At 50.7% G+C, this 27,990-nt stretch overlaps 1 protein-coding gene across 1 annotated transcript in view; it reads right to left on the bottom strand.

Annotated features, from left to right (window-relative positions):
- PGBD5 (piggyBac transposable element derived 5) overlaps positions 1-27,409 on the bottom strand; it is an 89,386-nt gene extending 61,977 nt beyond the window's left edge. The window contains exon 1 of the mRNA XM_033841862.2: positions 26,818-27,409. Within this exon, the coding sequence (XP_033697753.1) occupies positions 26,818-27,142 (325 nt within the window). The 5' untranslated portion in view covers positions 27,143-27,409. The remainder of the gene's footprint in view (positions 1-26,817) is intronic.
- Positions 27,410-27,990: the final 581 nt, after the last annotated feature.

Raw genomic sequence — 27,990 nt, 5'->3', positions numbered from 1 at the left:
TGGGCGTCCCAGCCTTGCCATTGGCTGCTGGCGCGCTCCCATGCCGCCCAGCCTCTCCGCGCTGAGTCACCCAGGGGCTTAGCAGGGCCCAGTGGCCGTTTCTCCACCCCCATTTCATACTGACGGGTCGGGTACTGGGCTCAGTCCTTCAGGAGAGCACAGGGCACGTGGCCGAGGATGGAGTTTGCCTGGGCATTTGTGTGACTGGGGGCGGGGGCTGCTGACAGGAGGCATCTGGAACGAAGCAGAAGGGGGTTCGTGACCGCAGCTCAAAAGTGAGGGTCCGAGACAGGGTCCTGACTCACTCTCGTATTTAGTCATCAGAACATTTAGGAAGGATTCAGAAACCGCATATGGTACCAGTTTAGCACTTTTCCAATTTTGCCCCCCTCATCTTTTTCCCCAGCAAAAAATACGTTTGCTCTCTCCTTGCCCACAGGGATGTAACAGAGGTCTTACAGACGGACTGCGTCTCAGACAGCAACATTATAAAATGGTACATACTGTGGGGTAACCCACCTATGACGTTGGTATCAGTGAAAAGTGTAACACGCTTCGCAATGCCACACCGACTATTGCCCGTCAACACACCTGACGGGCTAAGTCCCAACATGCTTTTCTCCTTGTACCAGAACAGTGTCCAAGACCAAACTGTGTGATGCTGAGAGGACAAAGAACTGTATTTTGGTCATCCATAAAATACGGCTCCGACAGTGTTTTTGGTGCAGTTAAGAGAATGCGCTATTTCCAAGAGAAACCAACCTCATCCTCACCATCTCTAACAGCCAATAAACAGCTTTACAATTATGGAGCGCCCCCAAATGCCTGGCGCCAATCCTCGTTACAGCATTAGACAAAAATGAAGCCACGAACGGCAGGCCTTTCTTCCAGGCTACGCGGCAGCCCAAGCCTGCCCCAGGGAAGGGGCCGCAGGGAGCCAGACACAGGTGTCCTGCTGGGCATTCGCTCATTTAATGATGTGGTTAAGCAGAAGATGAAAGGAGCGGATGATGAAATGGACTTTTTACTGGAAAAGGCAGGACTGACGCTTCCCAGGACCATGAAGCTTCATTCCCAGATCTCAAGCCCAAATGAAAATCTGACCTGCTTTGAATCTTTTCTTTAAGTGCCTGGGTGAGCTCCCCTGGTGCTGAGTCCAGAGGAACAGCTGGCCCTCCCCAGGCCTCAGGGCGGAACAAGGGCCAGGAGGCAGGTGCTGGCCGGCGGGAGCAGGTGAGGGATTTGGTCCCGATTCTGGGAAAGGTGAGGACCCTTCTGATCGTGGGCAGGAAGGGGGCTGCTAAGGTGTCCCTGCCCACAGGCTTCTCAATTTCACACACATCAGTAACAATCTGAAAAACAGAAGAGTACTCATAGGGTCCCAGGGTTTATTTTGCCATAAACTCCCTCCCCCTCAAAAACAAACAAAAAGCAAACAAAAAAACCCTCAACCATTTTAACATTAAAAAAAAAAAAAGGGAGAAAGGACGAACTCTCAATCAAGGACACATTATGAGACCATGACCCCAGGGTCCTGACTCATTTTCTTTTCACTGTGGACCAACAGGAACTTCCCTGTTGACCAGCAGTGGTCTGCAGGCTGGCACTCGGGAGTCCTCGGTGTAAGCAACAGATCCTGCTTCCTACCACCTTGAATGGCCTTTGGGACGGTTTGGGCGCACCCACACCCTGCTCTGCAGGGAGCCGTGCAGGCAGACCCAGCTCTGCGCCCAAAGCCGAACCTCCCTGAGCCTCTGCCCTCGTATCTGTGAAATGAGGGATTCCCACTTATCTCTAATACAACGCATGCTGAACACCCGACTCCGCGCCCAGCACACAAGCAACAGCTCCTCTCCCCTTGGTTGTACCCAAGCCAGGTGCATTTCACACTTGCTCCACAGCCGGGGATGCTTGGTGGGGCCCCAGCTGGAGTCAAGCAACAGATGACTACATCTACCGGGCAAAGAGGATCCGTATCTGCACCGGCATCAAAGCCGGGTCCGCACCAGCATCCTCCCTCTCTTCACATGCCCTGCATCCTGAAAGATCGAGCAGAGAGAAGGCAACGGCCACTTAACAGCCACCAGGGTCTCCCATCAAAGGGCTCGAGGCATCATTGAAAAACTCTACTCTTGTGGTGTCTGCGGACTGCAGCAAGGCGTAAAGAGGAGAGGACTCAGAAACGAGAGAAGATGAGCCTTGGACTTGGTCTTGGGCACCTGCTCCAGGTGGCCTCAGCACCTCCTGACCCCTATTCCACAGGCGTGGCACTGAGAGGTGTGGGGGAGCCAGGTGTCACCGGGGATCGGCCCTGTAGAGGAAGCCCTGCGGCCACCGGGATGCCCATGGCCGCCTCTGCCCACACCCTAGGGGCCTAGGGCTGGGATTACCCCCCAGTCTGTCCCACTAGGTGGGAGCAGCCCAGCCGATGAGGCGGAGGGCTCTGATGGCTGCCGTCTGAGCCTGTTTCAACCTAAAGCGTCAAGTGTTGTTTAATTCCAGGCAGCTCTTTCCCCCTCCAAAGTCAGTTAAAAAGCACCCAGAGCTCTGTCACTTTCACTCAAGGAGCCCTGGAGGGCAACATGGCGGAGGAGGAAAAGGCGGCTCTCGGGGCTCTCAGGGGACACGGGAGGGTCTGGTCCTGGGGCACAGACTGGCTGCTTCCAGCGTCCGCCACCAGCTGGGGACAGAGCTCAGCAGAGAGGCTACCCCTTAGGGTCCCACACCGCCCGCTCAGCTTAGAAACCCAGGTGGCTTTTAAAGGCTTTGCTGCCCCTGGCCGTGGGGTCCTGCCCTGGCACCCAGCACCCAGGGCCCCGAGCCCCTAGCCCTCCTTTCTCTCTCATCCCCAGCTGGGCTGTGGACCCTCCATAATCCCCTTCTCCTATTCCAACCCTACCTATGACTCCCCAAAGGACCAGCCCACATCCTTTACCCAGGTTTTCAGTGAAACATGCTATTATCTTTTTATCTCCCTGGAGACTACCCACCCCTTGGTCAGGATTATTCCCAAAGCACCAAGGTAAGGTGCCCCTCCCACCCGTGAACCGGGCAAGCACGCTTGGTGACCCTGCCCATCGCCCTCACCAGCCCTGGTGTGGTTTCCCTTACAGCTTCCACAGGGCCCAGGCCTGAGCCAGCCCTGCCGCTGCATTCGGGGCAGTGTTTCTGAGCGCCGGCAGGGGAAGATGCTCCCTTCGTCTGTTCCCGCCCCCCCTCCTCTTCTGCCCCCTTGCCCCCCCCATGCCCTCCCCTACCACTCACCCCCTCCCCTCCCTAAGCACCTCTGCCTGAACTCCTCATCCCCCCCCTCCTCTCTCCTCACTTCTCCCCCCTCCCTGATCTGCCACCCCTGTGGGGCTCTCCATCCTAGGGACCTGCAGACCTGTCTCTGCATGGAGTACTGCTGTGCCTTTGCAGCAGGGGCAGGTTCGGGACACCCCCAGGAGCACACGCTCCCGAGGTCCTCTGGGACTGGTAAGCTCCACAGGTACTCCAGGAAGCCCCATGGATGCTGAGGTCAGCATACCTGAGGGGCATCACAGGAAGCCCCTGGGTGCACCTGGCCCACCCATGGACCACTGAGAGCCTCCATCCTTTAAACCAGGACAGAGCCACCCGTGGGCCGTGTGAGGATGAGAGGATTAGTGTAACCACTAATGAGGTACTTAAGTAAACCATCACTCGAGTTTTAAACTCAGAAGGGTGCGTTGAAACTTCACGCACCTGGGGGCCACAGGGGTTTGGAGTCACACCTCGGGGTCCTTCCTAAGATGACAGCTGAGAGGCACACTGGTGCCACAAAGAGGGAGTTCCATTTTGTTCAGGCTGAATCGTCAGCTCTCTATGGCCCAATTCCGGGTGCTGGGAATAGACACGCTAATGAGATCTACAGCTACCCGGCCACCCACACCGGTACGCTCACATGAAAGCTTCAACCTGGCCCCTGCGGTTGAAATCCCCCGGCCACAATCCCAGCTCAGGAAGCTGTAAGGAGGGAGAGGATGCCCAGCTGTCAAGCTGTGATGGTTTGCCAAGTGCTCTGCTACCCTCACGGGCTAACTTGTCCAATTTAAGTTTAGGACACTGTTCCCCTAACTGTGGAATCTAAAGCAAAAACTCACCAATCGCACTTACATAGAAAACATTAAAAATTTTACAACGTGAAGTTCTACAGCATAACAAAACCAGTAATCTAGAATCGAGTGCTGCTTTGACACCTCCAAATTAATCCAGGCTTCAAATTCTTAGTTTTTGACCTTGGAGGTGACATTTTTACGAAAGAAGATGAATCTTTAAATGGCAAACTAGCCTAGGCAACAGAGGGTATTAAGGAATATTTACCAAATTCATTCCTAAGAACAACGATATAAAAATAATTTTAATTACCCAGAGATGTCGCTGACATAAAAATAGCTCCAGGACAACATTCTTAGGAAGCCTCCCCCAGAACACATGGGCACACGCACATGCAAAACTCGGCTGAGCTGGGACTCCTCCGTTACATGTTACCAGCCAAGTGACAACTAAGACACGTAAAGAAGGTCAGGGTCCTCAAGGAAGAGCGACAGCCCCGTAGCTTCAGAGCTGGATGGTATTTTCCCTGCGAGACCTGCCTCCTGCAGAGCTGAGATGTCTCATCTCAACCCTGGGAGGCCAGCCTCCCTGCCTTGCTTTCTCATCTGCCTTTTGCATCTCCTTGCTGATGGTCTAGTCATCGGCTGGACTTAACAAAACAAAGTACCACAGCCTGGGAGCCTTAGACAACAGGAATTTATTGTCTCTCAGTTCTGGAAGCTAGGAGTCCAAGGTCAAGGTGTCTGCAGGGGTGGTTTCTCCTGAGGCCTCTCTCCTTGGCTTGTGGCGGCCGTCTTCCCCCTGTGTCCCCAAGGGGCCTCCCTCTGTGCGTGTCTGTGTCCTGATCTCTTCCTATAAGCACCAGTGACATTGGATGAGGGCCCAGCCTAATGACCTCACTTCAATGAAATCACCTTTAAAGGCCCTATCTCTGAACACAGCCACATTCTGCGGTCCTAGGACTTCAACATACAAATTTAGGGAGGGGACATAATCAGCCCATAACAGAGGGAGGGGCTACCTAGCAGAGTAGGTGCTCAGGACAGGGCTGGAAGCAGAGGTCTCCCCAGCAGAGCAGACCATAAGCTCTCAGAGGGCAGAGCCAGCCCAAGGCCTCTACGCCGCTGGCACCCGACTCCACTCCCACGGTTCCTAGTCCTGGGTTTTCCGGGGCTGAAGACCTTGAGCCTCGGTCCTCAGCACTGCCTCATCTAGGAGGACTTAAAACCCAGCAGTGGGCCAGCAGGGAGTCCCCCGGCAAAACTCACGTGGGAGAAATAGGAGAGGAAGGGCAGGCTGCACAGGGCTCTGATGAGAGCTCGGGATGAGACCTGATTCTCTGCTCAGACGACGGGGAAGGACAGACCCAAGAACACACAGAATCTTCTCCCCACACAATGAAGCGTCTCTTCCAAAGTCAAGTCGGTTACTCGGCAAGCCTGACAAGTTACGAAGGTGCACCTCGCCCATTAGCAAGGACACACCAACAGAGGCTAGGCAGGTTTAGCAAATTTAAATACAGGACGCCTACTTCACTTTGAATTTCAGATAAACAACAGCAATGTTTTCATACAAGTATGCCCCATGCCGTATTTGGGGCAAACTTACACTCAAAAAACTGATTCACTGTTTATTTGAAATTCAAGTTGACCTGGCATCCTGTGTTCTATCTGGCAGCCCTCCTGCAAAAGAATAGCCCTCCCAGCTTTGCCGACGGCCACGTGGCATCTTCTCAGGAGCCAACTACTCAGAGAGCTGGAGGTCCTGCCCGGGGATGCCCAGGGGAGCAGGTCTTCTCAGGAGGGCTCCACAGCAGGGATAACCTTGGCCCCTCTTCCAGAGCCCCTCCCACTGGCCCGGTGATGCCGGAACATGCTCACCTCATAGGGGAAAGTGGTTAAGCCCACCTCCTTCATACCTGGGAACTCAGCCATAACGGCCAACGCACACCAGGCCTTGCGGTCTGGTTCTCAGACAGCTGTTACCAACACCACTACCACCATCACCAGTGACAACGATATTAACAAGGACACGGGGGAGGCCGAGGGTGACTCAACTGCAGGATGTCAGGAGACCCTGCTGACGTCAGCTCCACCCGGCGTCAAGCCAAGCTTTTGGGAAAATGATGCATCTTTCTTCCGTCAACACTGCCGACGGTTCCTCCAAAGCTCAGTCCCTAAGGTCGGATCGTTCGATCCATCAGGGCACGTGGTTGATTCTAGTTTCAAGACACATCCATCGCGGCCTGCACTCCTCCAGCCCCGCTCTTCAGGTTACTGCGTGGCCAGATCCTACACCTGCCCCAGAGCATCTCTTTAAAAGTTGTGTTGGGCCCGGCTACTCTTTGCTGAAAACACCCCAAAGGTTCCCCATCTCACTCCAGTTAAAGCCATGCCCCTCCGACGGCCAGCAAGACCCTCCGTGATCCGCCTCCAGCCCGTCCCTCTGGGACTGCCTGTCCTCCGCACCGTCACCCACTCTCAGCAACTCGGCCTTCCTCCCCTCCAGGCACACCTCCACCTGGGGCCTTACACTGGCCGCTCCCCTGCCTGCCCGGGAAGGATATCCACCTCCCTCACCTTTGCTCCAATCTCACCTTCTCCACGGGGCCTAATCCCGTCCGCCCTACTGAACCGTGCAGCGGACTGCTGTCCCCTGCTCCAGCACCCCCGAGCCCCCTAATCCTGTCCACTGCTTCCTTCCTAATGTTTCCATTCTAACACACCATCTGTTCGCCCTGGTTATCGCTAACTGTCTGTCTCCCCCTCAAGAACGTATACCTCACGCAGGCAGGAATCTGTCTTGTTCGCTGACGAATTCCAAGAGCCTAGAACGGTGACTGAAACACAGATGTGCTCAATAAACACGTGTCTGCTTCACCGTCCGCCGCATGGACACGGGAGACCAGGAACAGGAAAAGGGCCAACACTTCCTGGGCGCCTTGTCACATGCAGGCACCATGGAAGGGGCTTTACAAACGCTGGACAGGTCAGGCGGGGTGAGGGGCCTCCAGTTCCCACGAGAAACCTGCCTCCGAGGGGGTCACTTGGCTACCAAGGCACACGGTTGGGAATTCGGACGAGACGCGAAAGCCCAGGCGATTCCATCATCCCGAGGGGCGTGTGCTGTCTGCCGTCACCGGGGAAGCACCGCTGTCCCTGCAGCACTCACGCTGTCCCTCCCGCCTCGTGCCTGACATCTATCAGCAGGGGCAGCCCGGTGCAGACTGTCGGGCAGGGACTGCCACGTCCCCCTTTCGGGAGGCTGTGGGATGTGAGGAAAGGATGCTGGCTTTGGCCCCCGGGTCACAGGCCACCCGCGGCCGTGGGGTGCACACAACGCCCACGAGACGCGGCCCGCGCCCAGCCCGTGGGGCACGTGAACGTCCATGTCCTCGGCATCCGGGAGAAGCTCAGTGACTGCCTGCTGGCACTGAGGTAGCTCTTCTCACAGGGAACTCCTGACCTGGCACGGGGAGGACCTCAGTGCCTGCGGCCTGGGGACAGAAGGGCGAGCAGCAGACCCTTCACAGGCCAAGTTCAAGGGCAGAGAGGGGCCGTGGTGCTGGGAGGGGCTTGTCGGAGCTGAGGGCCTGCCACGGTCAGGCCGGGGAGCTGCCCGGGGTGCCGGGATCCAGCGCGAGGTATCTTCTTTCTGAACGTGGGGATGGCAGCCAGAGCAGGGAGGAAAAGAAGTGTATAGAGTTTCCGCTCTCCCCTGACTTCCGGAGGGTTAAAGAAACACGGAAAACACGTCGGCATCAGTAAGTAACCAGGTTTCACATGCTTCCTCCTCTTCTGATCAGGATTTCTGCTGCCCGGGCATCTCCCAAACTAGAGGCCTTGGGCATCTGCACGGCCGGCAGTGCCCAGGCAGCAAACACCTGCCGACCCCAGACGAGGTGGGAGAGGCACCTGGACGGAAGTGTGATGCGGAGGGGCCTGGGGAAGGGGGACCAAGGGCCGGAACTGCCTTACAGTGTAAGAGAGCAGGACCCCAGCCACAGAGCCCCTGCCAGGAGTGATGGCTGATCGAAGCAGGGGCGTCTGCCAAACAGGGCATCCAGCCTAAACCTGTGAATTCTCAGACTTGCCCGGTCTTCCCTGAAAAAAGAAATGCTTGTGCCAAACATCACTCAACATATTCTACGTCCACACTTCTCACAAGCAACGCTGTCCAGACGAACGGATTCTAAAGGAAACCGACACCCACGCGCACACCTGACTGGTCCCCCGAAGGGAGTGAGCCTGGGAGGCCCGTAGAAGCTGCCCACGTGGCCCAGAGTGTCTCCTCTTCATCCTCAAGAAAGGCCTGGGAAGGGTTCAGGGGACAGACAAACCCTGTCGGAGGACTGGCTAAGGGTCAGACACAGACACTTTACAAACATGTTATGCCTTCCGACGAGGCTGTGAGGACCCACTATGTCCCCATTCTACAGATTAGAAGACTGAGGCTCAGGTTAAATTACTTTGCCAAGTGAATTACCAGAGGCTGGGAAGTCTGAGAACTCAAAAATTTGGCTGGACTCACAGCAGACTTGGGAATTTTGACTCAAAAAGTTCTTTACACTCTCAAGCTTCACCCAGTATGAAGCCAGAAGCTGCCCAGGCGTCTGATAAGCTACGGCCGATGCTGACACACGGGCTGGCTGAAGGTCACGGAACCCGGCCGGGACAAGACCAGAAAACGGGCCACCTTCTCTTGGCTCTGAGGAACTAGTCTTTTAATCTCCACGTAGAAAGCGTGGAAAATAGGTCAAAATAATTTTAAGCGAGGCTAAAAGTCCAAAACTAAAAGTCTTTTATGGCAGCAAGAACAACGTTTAATAGGCCTCAATTATGTAACATTTGGCCCAGCTGAACACCCGTCCCTCCGGCCAAAGGCCACTTCAAGCCACTGCTCACATGGTCATGACTTTGGTGTTCCAGCATGAGGGTCTTCAGGGAGACTCCTGCCCTTAATGGCTTCTTGTCTTCATCCCAGCAACTACCAGACCAAGTCCTTGTTAGAAAGTTAAGGAATGAGAGATTAGGACTGACATACATACACCACCATGTGTAGAATAGATGGCTAGTGGGAACCTGCTGTACAGCACAGGGAGCTCAGCTCCGTGCTCTGTGATGACCTAGATGGGTGGGATGGGGGGTGGGAGGGAGGGAGGTCCAAGAGGGAGGGGCTATATGTATACATACAGCTGATTCACTTCACTGTACAGCAGAAACTAACACAGCGTTGTAAAGCAATTATATACTCCCCCCCCACCAATAAAAGAGAAAGAAATCCCCCCCCCAAAAAAAGAAAGAAAGTTTGAGGAATGGAAGCCCTGAACATGAATCTCGTTGGAAAGCCACCCACCTCTCCGCTGTTTCCTCCAAAGCACCCACGTTTGTAGCCGTGGGGATGGCAGAGCAGTACAGGACAGTACGAGCCAACACTCAAGGGCATGCTCGCTGCGTGCCAGGCCTCTTCTCGCGGAAAGACCAAGCAGCCGAGTTAGACCCCTGCTTCCAGCACTACTGCTTACGGTATACATCCCTTAACCTCGCAAAGCCTGTTTCATTTGTATAGTGGGGATAACAATACTTAACCAAGTGTGCAATAAAATATTTTAAATGCTACCCGATAAACCTTTATTCTTTTCCTTCAGATAGTCTTTGACGTTTCTCTTTGAAAGAACACGGTGACTCCGACATGGCCCTTACCCGTCCCCACCAGGCCCCTCCGGTGCGGAGACCCGCAGGCTCCGGGGGGAGGGGAGCCTGCCCCCTCCTTTTCCTGCCTCACGCTGGAGGGACCGCCCCGGAGCCCCAGTTGCAGGAGGCCTGAGGACACCTGTGGACCTGGGAGGACGGTCAGCCTCACCTGTATGCTCACCTAGATTCCCAGGCTCCACAGGTAGAGAAGCAGCTGGAGAACAGGCGAGGCTTCCTGTCCCTGAGCCTGAGAGAACAAGCAGGAGGTCCTGCAGGTGTCAGCCGTGGACGTGTCAGCTGCCTTCTCTCTACCACCCAGGCCCACAAGCCCACAAAGAAAGACAGTCGCCCTTCCAAGGGTCTCACAGCACAGGGAGTATGGTGACCCAGAAGAAAGAGAACACTCACTCAGGGAGAGAGAGCTGCTGGCAGATACAGATGCCAACTTGAATTTTAATTAAAATAGTCATAATAGCACTCAAAGAGATGCAACGGCAACACACACGGGGGAAAAAAGATTTCCTGTAACTATAAAACACGATTTCCCCACTAAACAACCCTTCAGGCAAAGAGAACGAGAAGGTGGTCGCAGATGATCCCTTGAATCACTGACTCAGAAGATTGAGTCCAAGAAATAAAGCAGAAAAGCCCACGTATGAAGAAATGAAAAGCATAAGGGACAGGCTATGAGACTTTCAAGCTACATCCTGAGACAGAGAGAGAGAAAAGGACAGATGAAGGACAGGCAGTACAGGGCACCCAGCTCTGGACATAAGGGATAAGACAAGGGCCATATGCCAGTTAAGTTTCTAAATCTAAGGATAAAGAAAAAAAAAAGACTGTTCTTCAGGCAGAACGAACTCGTACCTAAAAAGGAAACAGAACATGGAGATGGACACGAACTGGCTGTGGACGATGTCAGAGCAGCCCGGATGGTGAGAGAACGTCTGGGAACCACGGGACTTGAAAATGGCTCCCCAGGCATCAAAATAAAGGCTCCTCAGCTATCACGATAAAAGGAAAGGTCTTTGAAGACAAGAATTCAGAGTATATACCACTAGGCACCAGGCACCACAGCAGAGGAAAATCAAGGAAGGAAAAGCTCTAACAACAAATGGAACAGAACAAGACTCCGTGGAGCAAAGAGGAGCGAAAACTGATGACTAATGAGCTGAACGGTCTTGGCCTTGGCGAGGCTGAAGGCCGATGCCTGCGTCAGTGTCATTTCTGGCACCCCTGAAGTAATGGGTGATTGACACCATTTAGTCAGGTAGGTTCTCATCACGCCTAAGCAGTACAGCCATCTCAGGCACAAGGCACAGGACATGCCATTCAGACTGGTTATTAATATCTGAGTATTCACTTTCACTACAATTAAGCATTCTAGATATAACTCAGGCTGAAAATATAAACTTATAAGCTTTCTATGGTGGAATTCTATAAGTTAAAGTACAAATGTATATTTACTGGTATGAGTAAAATGTTGCAGTAATTAAAGACTGGAATAGCTGACCATTTTATTAAAAAAAAGTAGTAAGATTAAGATACACTGCTTTCAAATACTTAAATCAAGAAACAGAATGACAGTTAATACAAACATTACACGTACATAGTCCAGATAACTTTAGAAAAAATATCTGTCCTTCAGAACTGAGTCATAAAATTTAAGTAATGACAGAAGGCAGAAAAATAGATTATATCAAAATTATAATCTGTGTAGAATTATTTCATGCACTAGCTTTCGTAAGACTAAAGCAAACAGCCCTTGAGAACTTAATGTAATTTTATAATCATTCAATTTCATTCAGGCTATGAGTATTTCAAGAAAAAGTCCTATTTGTGAATTCTTCACCTAGTGAAGATGAATTAAAATCAGAAAGTCAACTCTGCCAGCTCAAAAATTCAGGAACAGAAAAAAATTCCACAATCATTTATGACAACATCCACAATAAATCACTTTCAATCTATGAAAAACAATAGAGTATGAAGAAAAGAAAGTGTTACAGAATAATTTTGTTTCCATTAGTCGCATTTTAAAATAACCTTACAAGAGTGCCCTTTAAGAAGACAACGTCTTGTAGTTTTAAGCCTATGGAAACTAACGCTACACTCAGAGTGTCTGTTGAAATGATTACCATGTGGGTAATAACTACCATCTTCAGTAGTTAGAAGATGAAGAACTGTTGAATCACCCGAACTATGAATCCTAGTTACGAAGTTCCTCCTGGAAAATGTGATTCTGAAGATCTGTTCCCCTGAATGAACGTGCTCCTTCTGCATCTTGCACAGCACGCGTGTGAAGGCTGCAAACACATCCAGAGGCCTCTGAACGCCGAAAGCCTACAGTGGTGAGGGAGTTACCCCCGGTCCTGCCTTTGTGGCTGGCCCGCAGAATCCTGGGTCACCAGGCTGACGTGCCACAAGAGCGTAAGTGTTCTTTACGTGATACGAATCGTCTCCGCGGGAAGACGCCACAGTCCATGCACATATCCATGCTCGTATACCAAAATTCGAGGTGCAGACAGAAATTCAGAAATGATTTTGTTATCGTGGAAGAAAAACACACTGTTCCACTGCCACGTTCCCAGCTTTCCCTCAAGGGGCTGCAGGAGGGAGCAACTGCAGTCGGAAATATTAGAAGTAAAAATTACAAGTGAGGCAACATCTGAAGTTTACTCCTAAAAAATACTCAAAGAATACCTGTAAGCAGTCAACCAAGGTTTAGTTCGTGGGATTTTGCCAATGACATTGCATCACCCCACAGACTGACCAAGTCCTCAAGTCTAGGAGATGAAAAGAAGGTAAGTCTCTACCTTCAAGAGCTACTGTGAGGGAGGAAGGTGCATTGTCACTGGCACAAGTCCCTGTGCTGCAGACACGACCGCCTTGCCCCTTCCCTAGCCCAACAGGAAGTGAACACAAGTGTGCGCAGTGGTGCGACTACAGGTACAGGAAAGCCACCGACAGCATGAGAAATGGCTATTCCTGTACTATACTGTCAACCTCTTGAATTTTGACACCTAAAATGTTTAATAAAATATAAATGTTTTTTTAAAAGAACAAAACTTCGGACTGTGTCTTTATCCTAGAAGGTCATTCTACAGTTGGCTTCAGTCCTGCCTTAGGCAAATGTTTAGCCATTTGGACAAAATGGGCAAAAACCGTGAACAAACATTTCTACAATATACAAATATATGAACGGCCAACAAGCACATGAAAAGATGCTCCACATCACTAATCATTAAGGAAATGCAAATCAAAACCACAACGAGATACCACCTCCCACTCATTAGCATGGCTACTACCAAAAAAACAAAACACAGGACTTCCCTGGCGGTCCTGGTGGTGGAGACTTCGCCTTCCAATGCAGGGTGTGTGGGTCTGATCCCTGGCCGGGGAGCTAAGATCCCACATGCCTCATGGCCAAAAAACCAAAATATACAACAGAAGCAATACTGTAACAAATTCAATAAAGACTTCAATAATGGTCCACATTAAAAAAAAAAATCTGAAAAAAAAAGTGGTACACTGCTGGCGGCCACCCACTTTGTAAAACATTTTGTCAGTTCCTCAGAAAGTTAAACAGAGAGTTACCATACAACCCAGCAATTCCATTCCTAGCTACATACTCAAGAAAAATGAAAACTATGCCCACACTAAAACTTGTACATGAAGGTTTTGGCTTTATTCATAGTAACAAAAAAGTGAAAACAGTCCAAATGTTCATCACCTGATAAGTAAACAAAATGTGGTATATACATCAGTTCAATGGAATATTATTCAGCCTTTAAAACGAATGAAATTTTGACACATGCAGCAACATGGATGAACCTCGGAAACATTATGCTAATGGTAAGAAACCAGTCACAAATCACCACATACTGTATGATTTCATTTATATGAAATTTCCAGAACAGGCACATCTATAGAGACAGAAAGTAAATTAGCTGTTGCCTAAGGCTCGGGGTGATGGCTAAAGGTTTCTTTTGGGGATGATGAAAATGTTCTAAAATTGACTGTTCACACAATTGGGAATACATTAAGAGCCACTAAATTGTACACATAAAATGGGTAAATTGTATGGCATGTGAATTATATCTCAGTAAAGCTCTTATCCCCAAAATGGAAAGAACTTCCATATTTATTGCATAAAAAAAGAATAAACAACTTGATCAAAACACCAAAAACAGGGAAAAGAGTAAGAAAAAAAGTGAATTAAATAATATGGAAGGAATAAAATCATGCTTGTTTGTCATCATTTTAAGTGTGTACAGGGACTTCCCTGGTGGTCCAGTGGTTAAGACTTTGCCTTCCAATGCAGGGGGTGCAAGTTTGATCCCTGGTCAGGGAGCTAAGATCCAACATGTCTTGTGGCCAAAAAACCAAAACATAAAGAACAGAAGCAATATTGTAAGAAATTCAATAAAGACTTTAAAAATGGTCCGCCTAAAAAAAATCTTTAAAAAAATTTTTTAAAAAACTAAATAAAATGGAAAAAAACAGTGTACAGACTGATTTCTCCAACTAAAGAGTCTATCACGTTGTGTCAAAAATATATATCCATCTACATGCTGTCTGTGAAACACAAATAGGGGCAATAAGGGGTTGGAAACAATGCACCAGGCAAGGAGATACCTGGCAAATGCAAGGGAGGAGAAAGCAAGAAAGGCAAATTAACAGCCAACAAGCTGGATTTAAAGTTAAAGGTACTAAGCAAGATGAAGAGGGACATTACTACAGGCACACTTAGGTGGGAAGATATAAAAGGTATAAGTACTCGTGCACCAAACAACACGGCAGCTAAAGACTCCTAAATATGCAAGCATATGGTAAAAACTCAGCTCTTCAAATGGGAATATCTACTAGACAGAAACAAGAAAAACAGAGAGGATAGAGAAACAGACAGACACCCTTACTTCCCTCAAATAAAAAATATATTTTTTCTTACCTATGTATGCCACGTTTGTAAAGATTAACTAGATATCTGGCAACAAAGAAAACATTTACAAACCTTTCAAATTAAAGGTTTAAAGGACAGCCCTTTGATCACAATCCATTAAAATCAGAATTAAATAATCAGGTAACAAAAACTCTTAACTACTTAGAAATTAAGAAATATACTCTTAGGTCAAAGAAGAAATCAAAAGGAGGATTGGAAAAAATTTGAAAGCAATGGAAAGGATACCAAAACTTACAGAATACACCAGAAGTTATACTCTAAGGATATTTTCGTGTCAAATGCCTTCAATACTAAAGAGTTTTTAAAATGAAAAACCATGCACTCATCTAAACTAATTAGAAAAGGACAGCTCAATAAATCAAAAGAAAGAAGTTATAACAAAGATAAATTTTTAAATTAAAGAAAACGTAACAGGGACAAATAAACTCAAAGCTAATTTTTGGTTTTTTTGGGGGGGAGGGCCGCACCACACAGCTGGCAGGATCTTGGTTCCCCAACCAGGGCTCGAACCTGGGCCCCTGGCAGTGGAAGCTTGGAGTGCTAACCACTGGACCGCGAGGAAGTCCCTCAAAGCTGATTCTTTGAAAAGACCAATAATACAGAAAAACCTCACATGCCCAATTAAGGGTAAGAGAGAGAAGGTGGGGGATAGGGGGAGAGGAAAAGTGGAGAAAGTGAAGGAAGGAGGGGAAGGAGAGGAGGGGATAGGGGAGAGAGAGGATGTACAAACACAGAAGACCAGGGCTGAGAACAGACACATAAAAGCAAGTGCAGATTACGAAAGCAAATCCGAAAGAACCATTTTGCAAAACTGCATGGAATTTTACATTAACAAATTTGAAAACCTAGAATAGATGATTTCCTAGGAAAACATAAATCATCAAAATGATTCAAGACGTGGAAAATTCAGAAGTACTGGGACCAGACAGGTTCACAGCTGAGCTGTATCTAAGGCATAATTCCACCGCTGAATGGCAACAGGCAATTAGACAATAATAAGCCAATTCATTTTGTGAAGCTGAGCATTATTTTAATACTCAGACCTGAGAGAGATTGGGGGGGGGGAACAATGAACAAATCCGGCTTAGGATGGATTAGCTACAGAAACACTAAACTAATACCAGCAAACAACGGAATTCAGCCATCTATCAAAGAGACCGACTTGGATACATTCCAGGAAAGTAAGGGAATCTCAATACCAGGAAATCAGTGAAATCTACTTCGTCCATAAATTAAATGTGAATAAAAAATAGGACCACAGCGATAAATGCATTTTGATAAAAATAAAGGCATTTGCTAAAAGTTTGGCAGTCATTCCTTATAAAAATAAACTAAGCTAGGAATAGAAGGAAGTTACTGATGAAGTATTACTGAATGAGAAGAGCATAATACAAAGTATACAAAGTGAGTCTGTATTTGTCAAACAGTGACCCCAAAACTCCTACACATGATGTATATGCACAAATGTGTTTGCGAATGAGCAACAAGTGGTCAACACAGACTACACAGAGGCAGGCAGTGAGGAGAATTCTAACAAGAAAGGGGGAAACAGGACTGCAGTTAAACCCCATGTATGATATTAATGCATGTAAATAAAATTAGACAGTTCAGGTGTATAATTTTTAAAAGACTGCACAGTATGAAAACTACCAAGAAAAGAAGTTTTCCTTTTCTTTTTAACTCCACAACCATCACTGACTTTTTTTTTTATTCCCAGTAACAAGTTTAGGGTAAGATGATCTGTTGTCAGTATCGCCTTTAGCTGGACTCCTTAACGGAAACGGGAATCGGCTGCAGGTCAGAACGTAGGCACAGCTGTGATCCTTCTATGCCGAGCGATCCCGCGTGCCCAGCTCCTGATATCCCATCCCGGCGGAGCCACTCTGGAGCCGGTGAGAAGCAGGTATCTGAGCAAACCATCCTTGGCTTCCCTTGGTGCCGTGTGCCGGTCACATTTACGGATCTACAGAAGTGCTGGTCCTGGCAGCTCCCACAGCACCAGGATGCCCTTGTGCTTACGACAGCACCCACCATACGGGTCACAAGTCTTGGAGCACTTCCTGTCTTCAGGGCTGGGCACCATGCTTTCCTTATCCACTTCTCAAGCCCCAGCTGCTGACACAGTGCCTGGCCCATCACAGGCCACATGAATGAAGTGTATTCAAAAGAAGAGATGACGTCTGAACTCAAGAGCTTTTCTTTTGGGGGCCGTTTAACTTTAGCTTTCCAGGCAGCTGTACTTAAACGTTTTCCAGCCCTGCTGCCAATGACCTGCTGGGGTGAAAGAATGTTGGCACACCCCAGGGGGCACATGGCTTTGGCTGGTCCTTTGGCAGCAGGGACACTGGGAATTGCTCTTAGGAGCCCAACAAGACAGTGGGGAGGGTACTTCACCGAGCGCCTCCTCTGTCAGACCACATAGGATCTCGTTGGGTGCCTGGAGCTGCCCTGCAGGAGGCGGCGCTTTGGATGCTCAGCTGGGACAGGTCCCCCTCCCTCCCAACACAGCATCTCACGCGGAGTCTGGGCTGTACCCTGGCAGCCGGCCACTCCAACTTCCCTGATGGAATCTGCCGTCTCCCTGAACTTACCATCATCTTTTCAAAATCTTTCTATTTCTTCTCTGCCAAACTTCTTGAAGACAATGAGTCTATAAACGTGTGATACACACTGTGAATTTACACTTGCTGATTTTTACCTAAAATTCACCTCTTCCAATCTTAAACGCCTTCTCACTGGAGTTATCGCCAATTTCCAATTATGTAATTTTCTAGATTCCACTGGAATTCTGAATGCATGTCCCCTCAGGTGAAATACCTGTGGTCCAGCTTCTCAGCTAGCCAAGGAAGCCTGACTGGGAATTTTGCTGAAATACAATAGTGCTAAGAGCAAACCAAATGGAACATTTTTATGTACCTCAAACGCTGGGGCCCAAGGAAAGCAAGCATCATTACAGGCAGATGAGGAAGAAGGGGTAGATTTTTTCAAATGTGAGTTCTAAAGTGAAGGTCTACTCACTCATGGAACCTTGGCGTCTTTACTCAGCACACCCCACTGACACAGCGGGGGTCCCAGGGAAGCTTCTTGAAGATACTACTGATTCTCCACTTCCCCAAATGTAGAAGGAGCTCACGTAAGCAAGCCCTTCATTAACCACTCTCTAAATGATTCCACTTGTTTCTATTTTTTTCTTCCCAGAAAATTATCCTTTATCCCAATCCCTTATATTCTCTTTGTAACTCTGTCTTCCAAACTTGAGAAAACAGGTCTCCTCCCTCTCTGGTTCTTCTAAAATAATTACATTTTTAATCACCTTTGCCACAGAAGCTTTTTGGTGGCTCTGAGACAACAATACTGCATTCACCTACTGGTTTCCTCTCCACCATGGGAAAGAGGATGGGGCCCAGCAGAGCCGAGGACACTAACTGCTTCTCACCGATGTCCATCATCTGCCCGTGGAGTCTCTCTCCCCATCCAGCCTGGGTTCCACCAGATGAAGGCCCTTGACAGATGGGAGAGGGATCCTGAAACACCTCACAGGGTGCCACGCGACCGAGGGCTGCCAGAGAGGGTGGGGAGGCCAGCTGGGTGGGTTCCGGGGCCTCTCCCTCCGGCTTCCAAGAGAGCCTCCTGGTTTTGTCCTGAGGTTTCTGGTTGCTAAAAAGTTTTGAAAACCTTCTAAGTAGCACAATATCCATCCATTTTGGCCACATAGGAAAAAAGTAGTTGAAAGGAATGAGAATCAGCTACCTGGAACGAAGCACCAGCTCTGTGCTTTCCCGCATGTCTTTACTGATTCTCGGTGCGGAGCTCCACTGGGTCCCCTGCCCGAGACTGCAGGGTGAGCACGCAGCAGAGCCCAGGCCCTTTACCCTGGGCATGCTCGCTCCCACCAGAAACCGACCCCCAAGCCCCTTCCAAACCCTCTACCACTTCAAAACATCAACGTGCGATGAATAACTGCGTCCAGAATACTCCGTGCACGTTGCTTACCTGCATCATCTCACCTGTTCCAAAGTTACAATGGGAACTTCATGGAGAGAATGCAAATAATTCATTTTTTTTCTCTAGGCTTTTTTTCCCACAGTCTCCCCTCGTGAATCCTGCATAGATGGTCAGCGAGAGCCCTGCTGGTCTGAATTCGCTTCCCCCATCCGTCTCTGTTCTTCAACATCTGCGCAAATAGGACTCTGCTGGCTCCTGTAAAACCCGCCCTCCACCACATGCCCCTGCCAAGAGGGAAGTTCATTTCTTCATAAATTTAGTCCATGACAGATATGACTGATCCACAGGTGGCTGTGCTCCGAATGCTGATTCAGACACAAGGTCCTCTCATCTGCTGGCCCCAGCATCTCTGACGTGTGGCCCAGAGGAGCCTTCCTCCTGGTCAGGCCCGAGCATGGGGTCCACACTTTGCCTCATCTTCCATTGCCCAGAACCCATGGCATCGGCCCTTCTCGCTGCACGGGGTGGGGTGAGGGGGCGTTGGAAAATTAAGTGCAGCCAAAGCCTGGGATGAGAGTCAATGGGTGAGACAGATTTGGAGAATGACAATGGTCTTCAACTCAGAGCCCCCTGCAAGGGACTTATTTTTAATTAGTTGATCTGACCGGCATATACCATGGTTCACATTCATGCTTAAGTATGATGCTTACTTGTACCCTAATCAAAGGGACCAGTCCATACTATGTCACTTAACCTCTCTGTGACTCAGTTTCCTCATGTTGAAAATAGGAAAAATAGGGCTTCCCTGGTGGCGCAGTGGTTGAGAGTCCGCCTGCCGATGCAGGGGACACGGGTTCGTGCCCCGGTCCGGGAAGATCCCACATGCCGCGGAGCGGCTGGGCCCGTGAGCCATGGCCGCTGAGCCTGCGCGTCCGGAGCCTGTGCTCCGCAACGGGAGAGACCACAACAGTGAGAGGCCCTCGTACTGCAAAAAAAAATAAAAAATAAAATAAAGGAAAAATAATAGTCCTGACCTCACAGGGTTGTTATGAGGATTACATAGGTTAGAAAGTGCTCAGGACGCTATCTGGCACACAGTAAGTGATACACAGGCGTTTGTTAAACAATTAAGCTGTACAAGGAGCTGGTTCCCTGCAAATTCCTAACACAGACCTGTCTTGGAGGTCTCCAGCTACTAGAAAGTGGGCAGGTTGTAGAAGCCCAGGGCTGGAGTGTTCCCCAGAGGCCAACGAGTTCAGTCTTCCATCCAGGATGGAAATCCCTGTTAAACACATCCTAGACTTGCTTCAGTGCCTTCCTGGGAAGGAACTCATTCCCCATCCACGCTTCCACAATTTAGATGTTAAAAACGCACAGGTCCTTGTAAACATTTATTCACCGACACCAATTCCCACCCCCATTTAAAAAATCTACTTCCGCATCCATCCAGTCTTTTGTTCATTCATTCATCCAACAGAACTTGAGGAATTACCATGTTCTAACCATGACCAAGACATCCAAGATCTCAGCCCTGGGAAGGAGTTAGCTTATATGGGTGCTAAAAGGGACCAGAGGGAAGACAGTGATTTTAGGTTCTTGGAGGCAGTGACATTTGAACCAAGACCACCATTTGAACCAAGACCACCAAGACCACAAGCAAGGGCTGCTATTCGAGTATTGGGAAGAACATTCCAGGTGAAGGTCTGGCAGGCACAAAGGCTCTGAGATGGACAGGTCACGTGGCGAGAGAGTGCTGTAGGACAGGTACCCAAAGGAACGTGGGACAGGAAGGCTAGCAGGCCCTGCGAAGGACTTGGGAATTCCCTTTGGCTTGAAGTTGAAGCCACTGAAAGGTTTTAAGCAGAGAAGTGAGTGGATGAGCTCCGGTTTGTAAAGATCACTCTTCTTCCATAGCCAATGGGAAGAGAGATAGAAGCAGGGGGCGGGGCATCAACAAAACTGGAATCTGGGAATCCCAGCAGATGAAGGCTCCAATGCCTTGACCAAGGAGTGATGTTGCCTTGGTTAAAGTTGGAAGCAATGGCAAGGATATAAGAAGAGAAAGAATTTGTGGTTCTAATTGTTTTAATAAACTGATTTATTAAATACACACCTAATATTTAGTATGCATTTAATAAATCAAAAAAAGTATGGCCAGACAGTCATACTTCTGTAGTAATTCTTCCTGGAATTCACAAGCAAGGGGAAGAAAGTTCTTTATACCATGTGCCAATCCAGGCAGAGCGGCCCTTTACGTTACAGGATATTTTAGGTATCCTATTGTTCTTGTAGCATGACATTCTCCCCCTCACCCTAAGTTAATATTGATACTATACATCCTTTGGCCATAAAGGTTTTACCACACTGACTCTGGCTGTCATTCATATCCCCTCTTCCTTCCTTAAAGAAAAACCCCCAGTGCCTCTCCATGGATTCCACCCTCTCTAAGCACTTATTTCTCGCCAAACCTGCCAAATTCCCCTCACTGGGGGATCCAGCATTTGCTGGGTAAATCCGTACCCATGCCTGGACTTCAACTTCAGATTCCAGCTACAGTTTTCTTGCAATGGTAACAATGACAAACATCAAATTTCAAGCCATTTTCACTAAGGCCTCAAGTAAAGATGCTCAGCTCAAGGGAGAGTGGGGCTGCCCGTAGGCAAAGATGGCAGAGCTTCTTTCCACCTTCCGCCCCAGCCTTTGCCTAAGTTGCTCCCTTGTTTGAGATGCCTTTTTCCTTCCTTTTCACCTGATTCATTTTTATTCCTCAAGATGCAGCTTCGGGGCCACCTCTGCCAGAGGATTAGGTGCCACCCAGCTGGATCAGGTGAGGTACCTCTGGAATCCCGGCTAAATGCAGGTTTACTTTGATCACAGACTCTTACCTCTTTTTCTTCGCTTTGTCTCTCCTACTGGACCCCAGGAGACATGCCTTACTTACCCCAGCAGGGTTCAACATGCTTGCTGAACGAATACATGGCGCATCTCACACACCACTGGCGCATGTATAAACGGAAAACCATTTGGTAGTATCTACTACAGGCAGTGGTTCTCCACTGCAGATGACTTTGCTCCCCAAGGGATACTTGGTAGTGCCCGGAGAGAAGTTTGTTTGTCACGACTAGAGGAAGGCATGCTGTTGGCTTTCAGCGGGCAGAGGCCAGGAGGGCTGCTGAGTATCCTTCAACGCACAGGACAGCCTCTGCGACAAAGGATCCCCCCGGCCCATGGTGTCTACGGCGCCAAGGCTGAAACGACACACCTGTTCTATGACCCAGAGATCCTACTCCTAGGTATATACGCCCCAGGGAAATTATGTATATGTCTATCAAAAACATGCTCAAGAATATTGGTAGCTTTATTCATAAAAGCCTGAAAACAGTCCAAAAGTCCACTGATAGGATAATAGATAACAAACTGTAGTATTTATACAATGGAATGCTACAAGGCGAAATAAAAAAGACTGTAAAAATAAGACTTGGATATGGGCTTCTCTGGTGGCGCAGTGATTGAGAGTCCGTCTGCCGATGCAGGGGACACGGGTTCGTGCCCCGGTCCGGGAAGATCCCACATGCCGCGGAGCGGCTGGGCCCGTGAGCCATGGCCGCTGAGCCTGCGCGTCCAGAGCCTGTGCTCCGCAACGGGAGAGGAACCTAAGATCTATGAAGGGTACAGTCAATGAGTTAACTGTGATTATCTCTGAGTAACGGGAGATTATGGGATTTTTTAAAATTTTACCGTTTTTCTTCTTGGTTTTTTTCCTAAAATGAACATATATTACTTGTTAATAAGAAAAAAATATACTCACAGCTCTTAAAAATAAAGGTGAGTGTTACACTGTAAAACTGAGTACTAGACCACACTAAACTCCCAGGGTGCTGGTGTATTCAAAGCCCTGCTCCCCGCAGAGGAGCTCTGACCTCCCATTACCATGGCTCAGGGGAGCAGGGATTAAATCAGAAGCTAGATGAAATCCTAGGTCTTCTGTTTCAGTCCGGGACTGCGGGGCTGAAATCCCACTGAAATACACAAATCCATACCTGCATTAAGCCTCACAGGACTATATATGTTTCCAGAAAAGGGAACGGCAAATCCACGTATAAACGTGAAAACCAATATAAATATTTTTGACTGGAAAGAATTCTAGGTGAAAAACAAACACACAAACAAAAAAAACCCAACCCACTACCTTTCCTGGATTATCAAGTCTGAGCAGTTAGACGGTGGTGATCACTTAACCAAGGTAATCTCGTTACCCCCAGACTCTGGCAGAAAAGCCCCATCTGTCTTTCTCTGTGAAGTGGAGAAGAGAACTCCCACACAGAGTACCTGTGCCGATTCAGTGCGATAATGCATGAAAAAGCAAGTTACAGATGCAAACTGTAGGTTATTATACTCCTCATGAGCTCAAGTTTCCCCACCACAGGAGAAGACTCCTAGGAAGAGAGCAAAACACCTCTCCCAGGAAGCTCCCTTCTCGGAAAGTTGCCTGGCCGTGCATGCGCTTGAGTATTAGGTAGCACTGCATGCGATTAATCTCATAGCTCACCACGATCTGAGCTCCCCCTGGAGCCACAGAGCTAAAGGTGGGAGCAGCTGCTTACCTGACACCAGAGGGGCCCAGGATCTTAGCTGACAAATCCCACTACGGTAGAAGGTCTCGGTTTAATTCTGGTTTTAAGAGAAAGGTGCTTCTCTTCTTCCTTGTTAGTCAAAAAGACTCTAAACCAAATAAACCAACAACAAACTCTAAAGATAAAACATTTCACAGTGTTAATTATCAATGCCATACGTCCCCCCCCCATCTTCTCAAGGTCACACCTCCCCACTGCATGATGACAGAGGGTGGCTGACATGGGCCATGGGAAGACAACTCCTGTGAAGTCCACGCTCTCATGGAAAGAGTAAATAGCTCAGATCCCAGCCTCCCACGACAAAGGACCCACAAAGCCAAACAGAAGAAGCCCCCGAGCATCTGTCAATCTGCCTGTTCCTTTGCCTCCTCAGAAAGAACGAATCACAAGACTGCTCAGAAAGGGCAGGAGCTCCCAAAGCAGCTGAATTTCATGCTGTTTCCAAAGAGTGCGCTTGCATGGTTATTTGCACGGTGGGCAGACGAGGCTGACAGCTTGAGGGGGCTATTTTAGGGGGATACCCTGCGAGTCTGGTTAGAAGACAGTCCTGGGCCCTGAGCTCCCAGCAACCACTTTCTGCCTCCAGGCAGACCCCTCCACCCACCAGGGGTTAAAATGACCCACACAGGGTCTCTGTACTTAAACCATCCCAAGAGGACCCAGCGGGAGGAGAGAGAAGGGAAGGGGGTGTGAGAGAGAGGACCTCCCCACCCATAAGTGCACTTCTGGAGAGCCTCCCTAAGTGCACTTAGGGAGCTAAATACACTGAAAAAAACAGAACGAAGAGGCTGAGAAGACAACCTTAACCACAGAAATGCTTCCTCCTCCCTCCCCTCCTCCGGGGCATCCAATGTCTCCCTACTGTGTACTCTCCCTCCCACGCGGGGCCAAAAGCAGCTCTGAATGCAGATCAAAGGCGGCTCTGAAGGCAGATCAAAGGCACAGTGGTGCCCAGCGTCTCTCTCCTACACAGGGACTCTCTGAAAAGGGTTCCAGGTCATCAAGAGGGCTTGCAGACAGCGGTCATAACCTCTTTCTGATAGAAGAAACCAGGCTCAGCACAAGCGATAACGCATTTTCACTTAAGACAGTCACATGCATACACGCCTATTTCCATACAGACGCCTACGTGGTTTTTCACAGCAGGAGGCAGGCAGGAAGCCTGTTCCATGAGTCTAGAATCCTTTGCTTTCCTCATCTGATTCTAGCAGCAACAGCAATTTCCATTAGGGGTTTTCTTTGATGAGGGCTGATTACAGGTCAAAATGCCACCCTCTGGCTTGGTCTCCTTCCCACCGTACCAGCCCAGTGAGATCCATCAACAAACTGGGAAACAAAGATGGAGGGAGGTGCAGGCTGCGTTCCTTAAAAGTGGGGAGCACACTCTGGCTGGAGCGTCTGAGCTACTGGACTTGGTAAACTTTGCAGGCTGACCCTTCTTTGCTCAGGGCATCCAGGATGCAGCTCTCATGCCTCTTAACACACCTCTCTCTCCACACCGGTAAGGCACAAGGATTTTCTCTCACCAGCAGCGTATTTCTGCACCTATTTTCAGCCCCCGTAAACCCTATTCCATTGTTTCAGGGGACCTGAATTCTTACTTAATAAACCATCAATGTCATCCCTCCACCGCTACCCCAAATTCCCTCAGGGAGAAGGCGCTGCAAGGAAGAAGAAAGTTCTTAACTAGGGCTGTGCTCCTACACAAAATAGGAAAGCAAAAATAGGTATAAATATACCATCAAATAACCACTAAGGTCTTTGCTTATAGTGCTTGACTGCGATTCTCAGGTCCAGGTGTGAACTCAGTGGACGTGTGAAGGAAGCAGAACTTGAACCTAACGCCAACTGACACACGATGCTGCTCTTCCTGACCGTTTGTGCTGCAGTGGCTAAACTGCTCTGCTGCAGAACTTCTCCCATTTATAGGTTACTAAGAAACATAATACTGCTTTAAAATTTCAGTGTGTTCAGCCTCCTCAAACCAGCATACTCATGAATCTTATTCATAACCAGGCTGAACCCAACACAATTTCCCTGTTTTCTCCTGAGACAGTGGAAACGCCGCATCCTCCCAAGCAGACACACATCACAAGTGTTCCAAGATCAAAAACTGGATCACAGACACTCACTGCATAAAGCCTGCCAAACCAGGGCTCTGGGTAGGTACAAATTCTTAAGAGCCGATATGAAAAACAGCTGTCTGGGGCTGGAAGACTTTATGACGTTTTGGAAAATATGGGGGGGGGGGGGGTGAAAGGATTTATACAGAGTGATGTGACTGAAAACTCCCACACTCTTAATCAAAGCCCAAATAAGAACCTGCTTTTAAATGTACCCACCTCCAACACTGCACAGCTAACCTGGACTCTGGAGGCCCAGCTGTAGCTTAGCATATCCACACTGCAGCCTGACTGCTGGAGGCTTGCAGACCACTCCTTGCTGAGAGTCCAGCCAGCCCTGGCAGCAGGCTGCAGCCTGATGTCCTGATCCGAGTCCAGCCACCAGCCAGGGGTCCCTTGGTCCTGTCCTCCTATGGGCTGTGTTCCCGACCAGTCAAACAATAATCGGGGAGAGCCTCGGGGAGAGCCATGGGGAGAGCCACAGGGTAAGCCGCAGCTCACCCAGCATCATGCCCACTGCGGCCACTCCCTGGTCGTCAGCATCACCGGCTGCTTGCCATTCCACCCATGAAAACATTGTGCAGAAACCAGGGGCTGCCACGGAAGGCGGCGCAGAGCAAGGAACAAAAGCATCAGAGGACAAGTGCAAATGGCTGGCCTCCAGCTCCGGGAGAGAGCAGAGGCTACCGAGCTTCCGCGGGGCAAGTGGAGGTATTTTAAAACCACCTCCCAAGAAAGGAGGCAGCAAAGAGGACCTCAAGCAGCCAGAGCTGCCAGCCCTTCTCCAGGTATCAGGGGCTGGTCTATCGTAACAGTAAGCAGGACACACGTGAAAGTGCCTTCGGTGCAAAAGCATACGCCTTGATGCTGCCCAACTGGTCCTTTCACTCTTCCCTGTTTTTCGCAAGAGATTCTCAACGGCACGGACACGGAAAGTTTCTCAGATTAACTGCAGAAAACTAAAGCCCAGTGAAGACGCCATGGGTGGCCTCTCAGCCCTCCCAGGGCCTCGCTCCAACCGCTACCTGCCCCACCCCTGGCGCCCGGGTAAGGCTTGCTCTGGGGCCAGCAATGCAAAATGACTCCCCCGCCCTAAGACACGCCAGGTTTTCAGGATCCCCTCAACTAGGAGAACCTAACTCTGACCCACCCCCCAGGGGCGAGTGGCTTCTGGTGCGGGACGCGGGGACACTCCCAGCACGTGAGGGTACACTCCCCCGTGCTGCCGCGGCCTCGCCTCATCCTGTCCACCCACGAGGAACTCGGCGGAGCCCCGGCACGCTGCCGCAGCCTCGTGTGTTTCCTGAAACGCACAGCTGCCACCCGCAAGCCGACCCGTGGAGCGTCGGGAATTCTCGCGCCCCCGCCCCCGGGCCGCGCCTTACCGCCGGTGCCCTCGAAGCGCGGGGCCGGGCGGTCCCGCAGCGTGGCGCTCCAGCCCGCGCCAGCCTCGTCTTCCTCCGACTCCTGCGCGGCGACGGCGGGGGCGCCGGGGCCCCGCGCGGGGCCGGGGCGCTCGGCTTCGTCGTCCGAGGATCCGGCCGAGGAGGAGCGCGAGGCGGCCGACGTGCTGTAGAAGGGGTTCCCGCTGCTGTCCGGGCCCGACTCGCCGAACACGTCGTCCGAGATGTGCAGGCTCTCGTAGCGCGCGCGGGCCGCCTCGAGCAGCGCCGGCGCCCTCCTCCGCGCGCCCCCGCCGCCCTCGGCCATGGCCCCGGCCGCCGCCCGCGCGCCGGCCCCCCACAGCGCCTCCCAGCCGCACGCGCCGGGCCCCGGGCCCGCGCCGCGGCCCGCCGTCCCCCACCAGCGCAGCCCGCAGCACAGCGCCCGCCGCCCCGCGCCCGGCCGGCCCGCCGTCTTGGCCGCCTCGGGCCCAGCGCCCGGGGAAGCGCCTCGGAGCTCGGGCGCCGCGGGCTGCGGGCCGCGGCGGGAAGCAGGGGTTGCGGCCCGGACCAGGCGCCGCCGCTCCCGTCGCCGCTGCGTCTCCTCTGCGCCCGCCGCTTCGCCGCGCACCCTACCCGCAGCGGCTACCCGCGCTCCCCGGCCAACCTTCCCGGGCGCGAGCCGCCAGAGGCGGGCCCCGCCTCCTCGCGCCTCCAGCCTGCCGGCCAATGGGGAGCCAGACCCGGGCCGGGCGAGAGGGACTGGGCGGGCTCTGCGCCGGGAACGCCCCCCGCCCGCCCCACCGGGGCGGGGCGAGACGAGCGGGCGAGGCGAGGGGCTGGGGAGGCGGGCAGGGGGCGGGCAGGGGGCGGGCGGCGGCTCCGGCCAGTCCCCTCGCATGTCGGGACGCGCCGCCCGGGACGGCCACCGCAGGCCCTTCGCTGCCCCTGGGGGAAAAGGGAGGAACCAAGTGGGTCTCCCTGAGGAGGACGCAGTGTGCTCTTCCGCCGCCCGAGCCCGCTGAGGGTGCGCGGACCCTCCGCGCTCACGTTCCCTTCCGCAGTAGGCGCCCTACACCGGGCGCCGGGGAGCTGTCCGCCCCGGTGGTTCTGAATCAGGCGCTGCGGAAACGGTCCAGGTAGGCGGAGGGTCACAATTCCCCGGCTGCTTCTGCG

Source organism: Tursiops truncatus, chromosome 16, assembly GCF_011762595.2.
Source record: "Tursiops truncatus isolate mTurTru1 chromosome 16, mTurTru1.mat.Y, whole genome shotgun sequence".
In the NCBI taxonomy this organism is placed as follows: Eukaryota; Metazoa; Chordata; class Mammalia; order Artiodactyla; family Delphinidae; genus Tursiops; species Tursiops truncatus.
Note: the sequence above shows the minus strand (reverse complement) of the source record. Positions and strands in the feature narration are given on the sequence as shown.